The sequence below is a fragment of the Grus americana genome, chromosome 4 (assembly GCF_028858705.1).
Source record: "Grus americana isolate bGruAme1 chromosome 4, bGruAme1.mat, whole genome shotgun sequence".
Classification (NCBI taxonomy): domain Eukaryota; kingdom Metazoa; phylum Chordata; class Aves; order Gruiformes; family Gruidae; genus Grus; species Grus americana.
The window spans coordinates 79000528-79016876 of NC_072855.1; the positions used below are offsets into that span (position 1 = coordinate 79000528).

The window sequence follows — 16349 nt, forward strand, 5'->3', positions numbered from 1 at the left end:
TTCTGCACGCCCGCCCGCCCCCGGAACAGCTAAGAGGTGACTGGGTTTGCAGCGGTTTTACCCTCCTCCTGTCAGATGTGTCTTGTGGAAGTGTTCCCCCACACCATTACCCACCTATTTCATTTAATAAAGGTTCCCGTGATACTGCAGGGAGCTGAAATGAAAAATAACCACAGTATCAGATCATATCTGAACTTACGGAAAGTAACTTTGAACACCACAGATATTTCTCTAGGTGGATCAGACCCATCTAAAAGTTTAGTAATACAATAATGCAGCAACTTCCTGGTTTTGCAACAGACCTGAAGCACATTCATATTTAAAGAGACTATTCAAAACTCATCTCATCTAACATGACTGCCAAAAAGCTTTCGGTTTTGTTTTCTTAGAAAACAGGTATAACGCCGCATACAGAAAAAACCCGCACTTTACCAGGAACTTTAAAAAAATTAACTGCCTTAAAATCAGGTTAAGCATTCCATCTTTCAATTGATTCAATGCTCCTACAGGCAATGGATATACATTCACAAAACATTATTTTTGATTTCAAGTAGGTATCATGCACCACAGTGTATAATGAGAAGAAAGAATTTGTGTATCCTAATCAGCATCCATTTATATACACTCACACACACTGCGTACTTTAAAATAAACAGCGTTCGTTTGAATAAAAATATGCTTCCCACAACAGAATTTCTCTATTAAATCCATGTTTATTGCTTAAGTTTTATCACAGTGGAGATTAAATTATGCTTAATCATCCGGTCAGTGCTTTTGTACCTTCTTCAATGCCAAAAAAAACCATTTAAACCAAGTCATTCATACACTCGAAGTCTTATCACCATCCCACCATTCATCGCCTCTGTGTGCTCCTTTAGTTGCCAGGAACTGCAAGATTGTAAAAAGGTATAGCTAATAGGCTTATTTATAATACCATTTTCTTCAAGTATTCAGAAAGCAGTACAAGAAGCTGTACTGTATATTAGAAACATAACTGTACTGTTATTTATTGCTATAGGATAGAGGCTCCTGATGGAATGATAGTGAAATATTGCATCACTGTGTATGAAGATGATCTCAGCATCCTGTAATCATCACAACTCTTCCCATGTTAGTGAACAACACTAGGTAAATGGGTTTCTTTCCTTTCTCCTTCAGGCATGGGATTTCAAACTACAAATAAATAAAGCATACACTCACAACATGTGTAGTGCAAATTCCAAGTAAACAGAATGACACAGAAATAAACTCATAGTTGCCAACTCTGGTTCCGCAGGGCAGTTATGATTTTACGCCCAGCGCCCTGCATCCCCGCCCTCGGCACGCACCACCGCCAGCGTCCCACGTCGGCGACAATGATTGAAAGAGATTGTTGCAGAGAGGGGCCGTAGCAGGGGAAGGGGGACACGACCGCCTCCGCAAACCTCGCGCTCGGGTGGCCAGGCTTCACCCCACGCGTCCCGTCGGACCTCGGAAGGAAGGCTGGTCACCCACCCGGAGAGCAGCCTCCCATCCCACATCGGAGAAGTGGTATTGGCAACTATGCGAAACATGGATTGCGTGGCCCAGACTAATAGAAGGTAATATTTTTTCCAGATACAACCATTGAAAGAGAACATCTACAACACTGCGATTTAGAAAGAACTTAATGAGAATTAATAGGAAAGACATTCAACTTTGGGGAACAAGGGGTGGTTGTTGCTTTTTTTTTTTTTTAAACAAACCCCAAATAGCGGTTTGATTCTGCACAGCTCTGGGCCATTACAAAGCCTTCTGCGTTAAGCACAGGGCTACATTTTGTTTGTTGGTGGTGGTTTCATTTATTTTTCTTAATTATGCAAATCTACTTCCCACACAGCCACATTTTAAACTGAAATAGAACTCCCTAATATTTTCATGGCATAACTTACATGTGCAGAGAAAGGCAACAAATAAAATTTTGCCTAACTTAAAAATTAAGATATATTGTAACTTGCTCAAGACCCTTTTCTCCAAAGTACTGGTAGTGAGCAGAAGAGTCATGCAGCTTATCAGTAAAAGAGTACATATTTTCGCCATTTTTCTTCAGTGCTCATTTCAAGTTTGCTTGGTTTTTTTCATGTCTCTGTTCTCAGTCTGCAGCTTGCTATTTCTTGCAAAGACTGGGAAATTTTTTTTTTGAACAGCATTCTTATACAACATGAACCTTCAACAAAGGAAACATGGAGCTAGCACTAAAGTTTCAGCTAAAAGATGGATATATTAAAATAATAAAAAAGGAAAAAACTCTGCAAATTAAAAGAAACCTTTCCTCATTTGGGACACACACATTCAGCTTTTAAAAACTGAAAATTCATAAATACGATCACTGTATAACTTCAGAGAATTAAGGCTTCTAAAAACTTCAGTGCCAAAATAACCTCTCTGCATCAGTATTAAGAATAAAATATTTTCCATTTTAGGTTGTGCTTTTTTTTTTTAAAGACTTTTCTTAGTTCCATAGAATTTTGTGACATAATATTATATACTGAAGGGGAGTGTTAGAACTGCTTATTGAGGTTTTAAGTAGTTGTTAGACTAAGTTACAGCGATAAAATTCAATTACTGATCTGATTCATTACTACTTTACAAGGGGCACTTGGCTCATTTCACCTTTTTTTCATGCTTAATGTGGCCATTTCTTCTATACTTGCCATTTGGTATCCCATTCTGGTAATGTCCATTAACAGCGCTATGTTCATCATTTGACCAAAGATGTTTGCTTTGTTTGTGGATAAATTTTGTTATCCTGGCCAAACTATAATAAAGTAAGGCAGCACCCACTAGTACAACAAAGGCAATATCCAGTAAGAAATACTGATATAAAGAGATGCTGTAAACAGCGGCACGTAGATGTTGGGCTCCGTTGTGACGGAGGATGTAATTAATCCAGTATACAGTCCGGTTAACAGGATGACCGGGTTGGTCTTTGTGAATCTCAGACAGCCTCTGGGCCCGCTGTCGGTAGCTGCGGGGAAGAAAAAGAAAAGGGAAGAAAGGAAAAGTCATCATCAGCGCTCTGAGCAATGTAAGCCTGCAAACAGGTAAATATGCTTAAGCCTCTTCAGATCAAACAGCGTGTTACCGCGGGACTCTCGCAACCACCAGCATACAGAGGGCTAGACGCGGCAGATAATGTGTCTTTAAATCAGCCTGTACTGCTCATTGATGAAAAAAGACTAGAAAAGCAGACAGACCAGTGTCTGACTCAAGGCAGAAATCCACCCTCCAGCAAAACTACGGAGCGCCAAGCTGACCTGCTGCCAGAGGCAAATCTTATCTAATCCAAAATGACTCCTATTGAGTGAGACACATTTGCCCTTCCCACTGTAAAGCGGCAACATACCCTAACACACCACTCACTTTTATGTTATTGTGTAACTGAATTACTAGAGAAACACAAAACAAAGCAAAAAACTCCATCCTGATTGCACAATAGACTATTTCCACTTGGGTCCAGAGTTCAGGCTCAAACTTTTTATTTTTTCTCAATAGGCTGCCATCCTCAGCAGTAGATCATGTCAAATTGCTTCTCTCCCCACTCCTCGCAGCTGCAGGGCCAACAGGTTATTTATGCAGGACTTGCCTTTCTACTAAGGATAATTGCACAAGGGAAAGGTGATGCAACTGATGTTATTGAGATCTCTTTAGTGACATTGCCCTTTGCTGCGGTTCTGCTGCTTGCTCCTGACAGGTTTCTCCTTTCCCAAGGCAAGAGCTGCAAAAAGATTTTGCTCCCGTGAAAACAAGACGTGCTGTCAGCACCGCACCCCAAAACTACGGTTAGTCCGACATGATAAACCACCAGCTAATACGTCATTATTTTTTATCTGGAGATAGTCTGAACATCACAGATGTTCAAAACAGATTTGGGATCAAACTTGTAAAGTGACTCTCTCCTCGCACTTCAATACCCCTGAGCAAATTCAGTTGCTGGAATTAGAGTTACAAAACCCAGTTCATGGGCTCTTTCTTACTCCACCTGAGTAACAAAATTACAGAGAAGAGACTGGGGTCCTCATATTCATAATAATTTGTTAGGATTTTGTCATTGAGATAAACACTAATACCTCTCTTAGGGGCAGGAATATAATTTCTGTCCAGAACAGGAAAATAATTTTGATTTTTTTTAAATGAAATCACAGGACTTCAGAACAGCATCCCTCTTTTTGACTACATTCATATTTTTAGCTACAACCCAAACACGCCACCCTACAACCATATAGCTGTATTTTGCTCCAGGCCCCTTAGGCAGCACAACAGTCAGACTGCTAAATACAGAGTAATCAAGACACACGAAAGAGACACAGGTCTGCAACAAGGAGTAAGTCAGGACAGGTTTGTTTCTATAACCTTGCTGCCCTTCACATGGCAACTGTGGCAAAAAGCAAATGAGACAATTGAGTTTTGGTATGCTGAGCAACAAGCTTAGCATCTGCACAGAAACCTGATCACTTGGGTAGTCTTGTGAAACGGGACAACCAAAGACTTGCACACAAATAAATCCCAATATGCCGGGTTTCTTCCCTTGCACAAAGGTTCTGTATATGGATATTTATCTCATAACCACAACTTAAAATAAAAGCAAGAAACAATCGCTCATTCCATACCTGGGATCATTAATAACTTTTACTAGGGCTTCATACAATTCGCTCTCGGTGACAGTCTTCCAGTTCAACAGTATTCCCATGCCTTTGGCCTGCACACGAGTCATAGTATCATAATGGTCTCCAAAAAGGGGAATCCCCACCACCGGGACACCATGGTACATGGTTTCAAAAATGCTGTTCAAACCTCCGTGACTAAGAAAAGCTTTAATGTTAGAGTGACCTGAAAACAGAAGAGGCATGAAGATTAAAGCACTAAAACAAACCCCAAGAACACAACCCCAAAACATTTATATCTCCTTAATGTAGAGTTATTGAAGCAACTGGGCACAACACATTTGTCATCGTGATTCTATGGCTGCAATTCAGGAAGGCAAAAATGAATGCAACTTGTTCTGAAGCTCTCCTCAAACTCACTCTGCTGAAGTTTCACATGCATTAGATGATTTCCTTATACACTACGAGAGAAGGAACGGCCAACGCAAAGGAAATTCTCATGTATGAGTTGTGTAAAATTAATGGAGTAATTAATACACGTTTACTCCTGAGTAGCTGCAGCTGGTGACTAACCAGTTTAGCAGTACAAATAATCCAGGGAGAGAGCTTTTTTTCCTCATTATTCATATGAAATACAAGCTATTTAATAACCGGACAAATGATGTTACATTCTCTCTAAAGCTTCACATGCCTTACTTCAGGCTAGCAAGATCTGACAATGATAACAACCCTATGTAATGGAAAAATGAGACTGCCTCGGAGCAATTTACTATCCAAAACAAATCTACCTGGTTTAAAAGTCATTTGCCTAATCACTACATTATGATAAACACTCCAGCTGACGCGCACACACTGATGCACGGACATGCTCGGCGCATTCATCAGCGCCCATCATAGCACTGGAGCTGTTTTGTAAACACACAAACATCCGGGTATCCCAGAGAAAAGCATAACTATTCTGTGGCCCCTCAGATCCGCAATGTGTTCAGCTACCCTTCGACAGGGAAGGAAGGGGGGAAAAAGGCATAGATTCTAACATAATATTTACCAAAAGATGGAACAATATCGAGTTTCATCTCTGCACCTGAGAATCCAGAGTACCTCAGGTTAAACATAAAGGTTTAAGTTCTGCCCAAGTTCTGTTAAAGCTCTCTTTGGATAAAAAAAATAAAGGTGTGTACATACAGCAGTACGTACAGATCCCTAAGACTTGCTTTGATGCAATGTGAACAATTTCTGAATGCTCAGTTTTATGACTCTTCCACAGAGACCAGCAAACACCATACCATGCTTTTTCAGAACAGAGAAATTGTTACAGTCATTAATTCCCTAAAATAGCAGATCCAAGAAAATTTCTACTTATTTAATATGCTCCCCCCCTACCCCAACTGCAAGGCTTCCATGGTATAGAAGAATACATTTGTCAAAAAATTTTTCCCATTTAAGCCAAATAGCCTTTGGAATAACTATGTCCTTCCACCCTATCAACTTAAGAAAAAAACTGAGTTAGTACTAGGGAAAGATAATTAACAAAAGGCATTTGATTTCATCATCTCTGAAATTCTGACTAATGCTATATCCTTGTTCTATGACTGCCATTACAGAAGTTATCCTAGCTTTATAATGACTGCTAATTCAGTAGAATATTGTTGGAAGAGCAACCTGAACTTGAGCAAGAATAAACGATATATGATCAAAATAGATACTCACCAAGGAGGTCATTTTGCGGTAACCATTCTATAAGCTTCGTATTGTTGCCTAAATTCCTCGGTTTGTTTCCTGAAAACCTAAAAGAATGAAAATCAAATAGAAGCCGAGTTAGAGACTTCCAAAATCAATAAACTCAAACCAGTGCATCAAACCAAGTGATCCATGAGCCCTAAGCATATTTCCAATTACATGGGGATACTGTTTACTCTGTTACAAGAAAACAAAATAGGCTCAACCAAAATGCTGTAAATAGCTAATAGCTTCCAACTTCATGTTTTCATCATTCAGTTTCCTTGCAGTCTGGCTTGAAATGCAATGTGCTCTATTAACATAATGGCAGCGTAGTTCCTTCTCAAAGCCTATGCAACTCTTATAAAACCTCCTGCCAGTCACAGTTATAACCTCTCTATGGTTCCGCAGCCACTGCCTAACTGAAAACTCTAGCTGGTACTAGGTAAGTAGCTCCACCAAGAACATCCCATCAGCACACAAATAATAATCCTTACCATCAGAGGTGTTCGCTTTCAGTTGGACAGTTTCTTGTAGCTCTTCATAATTGACAGTGTCATATTTTAAAAAGAGTTATAATACCAGGAAATACCAAGAAGGGAAAGGCTGACAGCTCAGCTTATAAAAGGTAAGAAGATGAAGAGTCTGGGATCAGACTGACAAGTGTATTTTTCTTACTTGCTCGAATGCCTGAAACCCAATGGCAACATCTTGCTCACCTAAGGTTGCTGGAAAAGTTTAGCCCATTAAATACAGGCTCAAAATACAAACTGATTTATGTACTGATGTTATATACAATTAATACAGAAAATTAAATATATTCTAAACAGAAAATAAAGAGGGGGAAAAATTACTAGTGACTACTAGAAGATAGAGCTAGTTTGTGACAGCTCCAAATGACTGAAAAAATATCTGGTTAGAGAGCTCCATAACTGTTAACTTCATACAGAATCATCTACATATTCCCAATTTAATATGCCATGTATCTTTACAATTGGCTTGTACATTCTGTGTGTTAAAAAAGGCTATGTTTATAAAAGCAAATAAACTATGTTACTGGTTTGGGCTCTAACTAGTATTCCATAATCAGAAGTGTATGACAATCTACAAAGATTTCCTTGATCTGGCATGGTGACCCAAGACTGCCAAGCAGTACTACCTCTCTCACTTGTAGAAACATCTAGTACAAAAATCACTTGCATCCAACACAGACCATAGGTCAATGATCTGAAGAATAAAAAAAAAAATCAAAAGTAAAGTTGGAGTCAATTCCATACTTAGGTATTTAATTATGGATTTCAAATTGCCACTTAGGTGCCTGAAAGCCACTTGCTCAGCTCTCCCAAAGACCATGGCTTACATCTAGTCCCAGGGACATCTTCCCATCCCACAAGTCACGACAGAGATACAGCAAGTGGGTTCCCTTACCCAAAAAGCCATTCAGCAGATAATAGATTGCAGATAAAACCAGAACAAAACAAAACATAAAAAAGCATTGGTAAGGAAATACTAGCGAGGAAAATTTTAACAGAAGGCAGCTTCAACCAAAATTGTTGCTTTTGCACTAGAAGAGCTATCCCCGAGAAAAATCCATTAAAATTGATTTATTTACTATGGAAAGTGGATACTTCCTACAGAAAAATATTCCAGGGAAAACATGATTAAAAATAAAACAAAAAGCAAAGCAGTAAGATCAAGTGGGACTAACAATTAGTTACAAGCCAAGCAGCTTTGCAGGCTTCGAAAGAAACAAACATATAGCAGCTCTATCCCCAAACAAAACTGAGGAGATCTTTACTACAACTACCAAAGACTCTGTGTCATAGCCTGAGGAATTTCCATTTTTCTATTCATTAGTGGGGTTTGCTATTTGAATTACACACGGCAGCAAAAATGGTCCCTAAGAGACAGCGGGCATCAGGCCACTAAATAGGTTGCTAATACAACTCCAGAAATGCAGCAAGAGCAGCAGTTTTAAGTTCTAAGACACTGATAATTTGGAAGCTAACAGTTCACGTGAACTCCCCTGAATTATATTCCAGAGCAACACTCCATGTGAAGCAAAGCTAATGAAACAGTTCTTGGGTTTTTACAGGGAGTTGAGAGCACCACTCAAGATGTTTTCAGAGCTGAGAAACTCACTACTGATTTTCACTCCCGCAGATTTTTCTTCCTCCAATTTCTCAGAGTGACAAAAACAATTATACAAGTCTGTTTACAGATAAGAGGAAAAGGGGCCCAAAAAAGCAAGAAAAAAGAAAAAGAAAGAAAACCTAGAATTAAATCAGCTGGATGTCATTCTTGCTCCCTAGGGTGGCTTCTTTATCAGAAATGATGACAGTATGTCACAAATGTTATAACCTCAGACTCTTTTCACTGTCCCCAATCCTTCTAGGATATAAACTCAGCATAGGAGGATAACCTATGCCTTATTCTGCCACAAAACCATTGCTCCCTCCTTATTATCAGGGGACCGCAACATTTCTACGAAGAGCATCTTTGAAAAGAGTCAGGCCCTCAGACTGTCTCAATTTCAGCTTCTGCAACTCGAGATCAAGATGGCACAATGGGAAATCAGCATGCTTCAAACCACCCCAAGTACATCTATCATTGCACTTACCTCCAAATAACTCTCTGAGGCAGTCTTGCCAGAGCATGTGCTAACTTATTTGCTATATCTTCTGACAGGTATTTCACACCAGCTCCGAACGAGACGAGGACAAAGCCATTTTCATTAGCACCATTCACCCACGTTTGGAGATCCTGTTAAAGTGAAAATTTATACTGAGCACTGTAGAAGCACAGGTAAACCACAGGAACAGATTAAATCAACATTGCTTAGGAAGCACGGTTGTTGGTCCCTACGTTACTTCACAAGCCAAGTTTCAGAAGTCATAAACATTTTGGAAATCACTGAGTACAATGGCTGGATGATTCAGAATCCACAGTACAAGCTATGAAGAGCAAAATTCTTCCAGGTTTGTTTTAGCTTCCATAGCAACAACCAGCTTGATAAGACAATTTGTCCTTTCTTAACTGATCAGTTGACCTACATTCACATGTTAACATATGATATTTTAACTTAGCAAAATATAAATAGATCTCTCTCATAGTATCAGCCTGGAAGTACAGCACAGGAAACACATGGGCAAAGTCTGGGACTCAACTGTGTTATTTCTAGCCTTGAAGAAAGTGAGAGTACTTCAAAAGGGTTGTTTCTATTATTTTTATAAAAAAATAATAAACACAACTTGAAAGAAGCCAGAGCTTCAAAAAACACTTTCAGTTTCCACTGCTCCAGTATCTCAAGGAGCAGAGAACAATACTGTATCTGTAGGGCAAGTACAGGGTGGATGTCCCTCTTGCTTGGGCCTATGTACTTTATCCTACTTAGACTTAACTGCGTGCCTCTTCCGTGGCAAGTTACCAGTATTAAATTAAATACACACAAGAGCAATAAAGGCTGGAGCCCTTTACGTCCTTACGCTCGTCCTCCTCCTGCAATTACTCTGAAATGGTCTCTTGCAATGCAATTTTTGCTGACCTTCTTGATTCAAGGGCTGCCTCAACTCAGGCAAGGATGACAACAATGCCAAAAGCAGTGCTTAGAAGCACTCCGAAAGCAGAACCATCAATCTCCTGAGGGTAACCTGATGGCCACGCCGTGAGATTCAAGGTCAGAGGCAGCAGCTTTTACAGCAAGGCACCCTGCAATGCTGCTTCCGCAACAGGGCGGATCCCCTGCCTTCTGCTGCACAGGGCTTTGGGGTCTCACCAAGAGACCCTCAGCCCACTCATGGTCACCGGCGGGAGCGCCCTATGCACAGCCACGGCTGGTCTAGGGTTTCATTGGACTAAAAACCTTGGATCCAGCCACAGGTAATTCCTTCACAGCTGATGCTTCAGGCAAGTCACAGTACAGTTGCAAAGGAGACCACAACATCCAAGCCCCCAGGGCTGATTTGGTGGAAATGGGGTTTGTGTCACCAATGACAAGGCAAGCCAGCAGACATCACTACCAACCGTCACCAGGGCTCTGCAGGGTGGGAGGAAAAAACATCCTACCCTACACAAGAGCGCAAAGCTGCCAGCTAAACAAGTCTCACAAACAATGACATTTAGCTTTGGCAGGGGGAGGGGGGGAATGATAGGGAAAAAAGGTAAAAGCTTCAATGTACCCTTTTCTTTTGGAAAGAGATTTAAATTCTATTTTTTCTAACGCAACTGTTGGCATGGGAACTAAGAAATTACACCACTGACATACAGATATGTCAGTCTGATGAAGAGTATCTTGTATTTCCCAGGATATGGTTTAATTCCTATCTCACCAAATTTAAGCATAAGCTTGCTCACACCAGTACAGCAATAGGAAATGAGCAAAAGGAAAATTAAGAGCCCTGCTCACAATGCGCCTCTTGTCCTGGTAATAAATAGCAGGCCAGACAGTAATAGAGTAATGCTGTGCTATCGCATCTGAGCACAAAACCACAAAAAACTACCACAGAAACCAGTAGGCATAACGAAGACCTGCGCACTACGCTGGGGGTTGGACACTAGTCTTCACTATGCAGTGAAAAAGGGATTTCCATTTCCTCTAGAATCCACATGTTTTCATTTTTCTTAATCCTTTTCCAGCCCACTTTCTTTTCCACTTTTTCTACATCTGTGGAGGGAGGGGGAAGAAGGGAAAGGAGGGTAAGTGTCTGTGACCTGCCTCAAAGCTGAATCATTTATTATGGGCTGAACTTCTGACATGAAAGTTTCCAAGTGGTTTTGTGATTTAAAGTTTGTCCTTGAATCTTACTTAAGGACCTAAGGCATGCTGCAAATGTAATTATAGTCATTTTTACTTAGTAGTTCAACTAGTTACACCTTGAACTTTCCTACCTGTTGTTTAAAGCTAAATAGAAAATAACCTTTTGTGGGCTCTAGGACAAAACATTCTGAAAGGCAATCAGGTACCATGCTGTAAGAGACAGCGCTCTGCTCATTTGTGACATTCCATCAGGTTATATTTGAGAGCTGAAGTCACCTGTTACAAGGTGGTTTTCTTCTGACAACTGGAGGAAGCCCAACATTCCTAGGCTCTGGTCTTCATAGAGCACTCACCCACCCTGATACCTGCTGAAGGGGCAGCAACCTGGAGGGTGCTGGAACGCCTTCTTGATGGCGGCTCCTTGACACAGGTGCTCAACATGTCCACAAGAGGAGACACTTTGCTGGACCTGATACATAAAGAAGGAAGAGCTTGTCTGGGATGCAAAGGTCAGGGGCAGCCTTGGCTGCAGTGACCATGAGATGGAAGAGTTCAGACTACTGAGAGGACAAGACAGACAACAGCAGCATCTCCTGGACTTCAAGAAAACTGACTCCAACCTCTGAATTCAGAAATCTGCTTGAAAGAATCCCATGGGATACAGCCCCAGAGAGAAAAGGGGTTCAGATTCAAGCATCCCTCCTCCAAGCTCAAGCATGGTCCATGCCTATGAGCAGGAAGTTAAGCAAATGCCAAAACCCATTTGCAGCTGAGCCAGCAAAGGGGACATGAAGGGCAACAAGGTACATGGGCAGCTAAAGGAAGACCACTGCCAAATGGGACAAGGGACCTGGTGACAAAGAGTATGGTAAAAGCCAAGGTACTTCATGCTCTCCTTATCTCAGCCTTTACTGGTAATGCTGGCCTTCAGCAATCCCAGGTCCCTCCAGAGCAGGGGGAAAGTCTGGAGCAGGGAAGACCATCCCCAGTGGAACACCAGGCTAGGCTACTTTTAAATGAACTAGACATACACAGGTATATGGGACCTGATGGGATGCACCCAGAAGTGCCAGTAGGTGACCAGAAGCTGGCTGGTGTCGCTGCAAGGCCACTCTTGATTATCTTTGAAAGGTCAAGGCAATCGGAAGAGATTCCCATGGACTGGGAGGGGGGAGAAAAAACAAGTGTCACTTGCATTTTTGTGAAGGAGGATCCAGGGAGCGGGCTGCTCAGCCTCACCTTCATCCTTGGCAGGTGATGGAACAAATAATCCTGGAGGTCATTTCCAAATATATTACAGACAACCACGAATGGGGCACTCAGCATAGATTTACGGAGGGAAGTCAGCTTGATCAATGCGATAGCCTTCTACAGTGAGAAGACAGGCTCGGTGAACAAGGTGAGAGCAGTGGATGTTATTTACCTTGACCCGAGTAGGGCTTTCAGCACTGCCTCACAGACAAACCGATGAGGTACTGGCTACACAAAACAGACAGTGAGGTGAAGACTGAAAACTGGCTAAACCATGAGGCCCAAACGGTTGTGCTCAGTGGCACAAAATCCAGCTGGAGGCATGGCTGCTTTTTAATAAGGACAAAAACAGGGCAGTGGCACTACTGCTCAAATATTTCTCATTCAGCATCAGGAAGTCCTACCTGTGACTACTTATGCTTGGTCAGACACGTGGTTTCTGCTGCTGGAGATCAGTCTGTTCTAGCTGAGGAACGGCTCCCAAGGCTACTGCTCCTCTGTGCTTAATTAGAAATTCTGTGAGACTTGACAACTCTGATGTATTCACATAATAAGAATTATACATTGTTATGTAAACATAGAGGAGGTACAAAATATTTCCTTACAATGGAATTTCTAAAATAGCATTCAAAAAGCCCCGTGTATAATAACAATCAGCTATCGAGTACTTTGAATTTCATGTCGAGGAAAAGAAAGGAACTTTACTACATACCATGGAGTCGGAGTAACCTTACAGACAGGCTTTTGCATTTTATTGTTGTGCAACAGCAAAGCAACCTGCTTCATGTTATTATGGATGACTTCATAGCCAAACCTTTGTAACCCTTCCCTTTGAAGGCAATCCTACTGCTTCAGTGGAGTACAACACATACAAAGGGGAACTTAATCTCGACAGGCAAGACAAGATCCTGCCGTCAGGCTCAAAAGGTGGCATATTAAATGGGATTACATAAAAAAATAAAAATTAACAGAATACAAACTGGTTTATTTTGTATAAACTGAAGCTTATTATCTAAGTGCTCCCTCTCGTGACCCGCTTCCGAAGCCTGGCAACACGCAAATGCACACTCACAAGCTTTTGAACTGGGATCGAAGCAACCAAAGTTTGTACAGAAAGATTTTAATTAACTTCAGAAATCAGGCATGCTTCCCCTACAGACAGGTCCACACAATGAAAAGACAAGTGAAATGAGGTTTGCCATGCTTCGAGTTGGTCAAGTGCAAATCAGCTCTGATCCAAGAGCTACATAATGATTAATACAAGTGCAACAGGCAGAAACTTTGCTCAGACAGAACAGCCTACACAGCTACCATGGCAATCCTGAGCTGGATAGTGCCTGGCCAAGGAACCTGAAGTCATCCTTGAGGTTTCTTTTAAAATGCTAAACAAAAAAAGAGTATGATTCCAATTCCTCACACAGCCAGGGTCAAAATGTGCCAACCTCAAGAAGATGCAGAAGAGTTTCAACTCAGCTTACTGTATTTTGACATGAACCAAAAGGTTCTTTTTTTCCCCCCTCACTCAGATTTGTCCTAATTTTACTTAAGCTTTACATTGTGCTGGTAGTAAGAGGAATTGCTTGCCTACCTTCTGATCTGGAGCCCCTTTCCAATCTGTTTCCCCACAGGGGTGCTGGAGACCAGTACCATGCATAGCCTGCAGAAAACGAACTACAGCTCTGTCAGGACAAGGGTTCTTCTTACGTACATCTGTGTAATTCCTGGCATAACACAGCCTTAATTAAATGGGATCACTAAGCATTGCTAAAAATGCAAGAGTTGGGTAAAAAAAAAATCAGGAAATGAAGAATGAGGGGACTTACACTGCCTCCTTGGGGAGCTCCCCAAGTTTGTGACCTGGAAGAGTCCATTCTCAGGTTCTTTTAACTTCTTACAATTATTTCTCCTGACAGTTTTTTTAGTACAGACCTTCTGAACTGAAGATCCAGTGAAACAATCCAAGTGAGTGGCCTTCATAGGTCTTTGGTTTCAAGATAGATCTGAGTGTCCTGGTACAATTACCTGGGCTGTGGCACAAAGGCTCAGTACTTTCTTTTACTTTGCCTGTTCTTTGTGGCATACAAGGTATAGAAGTGATACTCGCAGCAGATAAAAGCAGGCTAGGATCCTGGCACATGAAAGACTGAATACTTCACCAGCATTATTGCTATGGCTACATATGTCACTTAAGTCACACATACACATTCCTAGTGTTTACCTGAGGAAGCACACCACAACAACTGGGATGCAGGTCAAGCAGTGCAAAATACAAGCTTTGAGTCACTCTCTCAAAACCTGAATCCTGGAAGAGAACACACTGATGCAACAGGACAATTCAGTTCGCCTATAATTTCAGGCTATCTAGCCACTAGAACCTTTAGTCACCTCCCTACTCTTCCATTCATTAAGGCCATATTAGCTCTAACACCCCAAGTACCACTCAGTGAAACCACCACTCCAACACTGTATGCTAAGGAGTTTCGGACACCTAGGCTCACCCCCTATAAATTCAGCCCTTTCTTTTCCTCAAATCCACTTACACTTTTGACCTCCAGCACATTCCGTCTTCCCAATCTAATTACGCGCTGTATGAAAACGCACTGAGTCAGGATGAGTCATTAGAGCTGCCTTCATTATAAGCGGCATTCCCTGTTCAGGCAGCATTTTACAGCTCCTTGCTTGCAGCAGTAAAGCAACTTCCTTTTGCCCAGTTTAAGCGATGTTCAAGTTCGCCGTAAATTGAGTGCTTTTTTCCATATAAGGAAAAATACTTAATATTTGAAATTAAAACTTAAGAGTGTAATTATTCTTTAAGTTCACACTGAAAACAAGCTGACATTGATGACATATTAAACTGGATACACAGGTGCATACTGGGATTTTCCAGAAATTGTAAGACACTCAAACATACCTGAAGAGTCTGGGATTGGAGAGGCATTTGCAAAAATGACTTGAGCGAGGCAGGCTGTTTTCTCCCGGCTGTCTCCGTCAGTGGAGAGGCTTGTCCAAATCTGAGCGCCTGCAGCTAGACACACTACACCTCTCCTTGCCTCTACCTGTTTTCCTGTTAACTTCTGTGCAAATGCACGTTCTTTGGGCAAAACAGTAGAAGAAAGACTGAAATAATAAACTTTCTTGTGAAGCTCCTGTTCATTCAAATCTCTAGTTTCACTCACATTGACTGACAAATCCTGGCACACAGGTCCCAAAGGAGGTACCGATTCATCTTTGACCATATTCTACACCTGATGCGCTTTCTAAACCCTTTTAGTAAGTGATAATCGAACATGCTTACAGGTCTTACAGAGAGGAATGGCACTTGCACAGGCCAGGCAGAGGAGGTCCAACACTACTGTTCCCTTCCTTCCCTAGGCAGGGAGCTTTCACGTAGTAGCAGACTGGCCCCGGGGCCATTTCATCCCTCTCGGAAGTTGCACATTTTCTTTTAAAACACTGCCTTGAGTTTGTCTCATACAGTGGCCATAGGCTGCCTAAGCAGGCTTCTGCTTTTTCATGGGTAATATTTATGGCAGTCAGAGCTTTGCACAGGAGCAGACACCATGACCTTGCCTCGTTTTCTTTTCTGCGTTTGGCTGCCTATGAGTAATGATTTCTGTGTGACACCACGTTACTGAAGAGTGAAGGTTTTTGAGTATGTACTGGTCTTTCACTGAGGTTCTCCCTGTGCTTGCACAGGGAGAATAAGCACTTATTAATCTATGCTGTACTATAGGCATGAGGGGGGTGGGGAAGGGGAGAAATAAAATAAAATAAATCTTTTTACCATTCTCAGACAGGAATGCTTTGTGCCAACCCTACTATGTGAGCTTTGTTCCATTTGATTTTCTAATTAGCTATTCTTAGCAGGCTTCGATGCTAAATGCACAGCTGTGACTATAGAGTGAGGACCCAGCTGGCAGTAACCAGTGGTGCCTAATACTGAGCTTTGTTTCAGATAAACAAAGTACACAAATACAAACATAACCGGGTTTAATATCCGA

At 41.5% G+C, this 16349-nt stretch overlaps 1 protein-coding gene across 5 annotated transcripts in view; it reads right to left on the bottom strand.

The window, feature by feature from the left end:
* Nucleotides 1-699: 699 nt before the first annotated feature.
* The window catches only part of UGT8 (UDP glycosyltransferase 8), a 44703-nt gene continuing 29053 nt past the window's right edge, over nucleotides 700-16349 (bottom strand). For all 5 annotated transcript variants that reach the window (XM_054825453.1, XM_054825455.1, XM_054825456.1 and 2 more), the window contains exons 3-6: nucleotides 8962-9104; nucleotides 6333-6409; nucleotides 4629-4848; nucleotides 700-2986 (exon numbers count right to left, since the gene is read on the bottom strand). In XM_054825453.1, the coding sequence (XP_054681428.1) occupies nucleotides 2623-2986; nucleotides 4629-4848; nucleotides 6333-6409; nucleotides 8962-9104 (804 nt within the window). In that variant the 3' untranslated portion in view covers nucleotides 700-2622. The remainder of the gene's footprint in view (nucleotides 2987-4628; nucleotides 4849-6332; nucleotides 6410-8961; nucleotides 9105-16349) is intronic.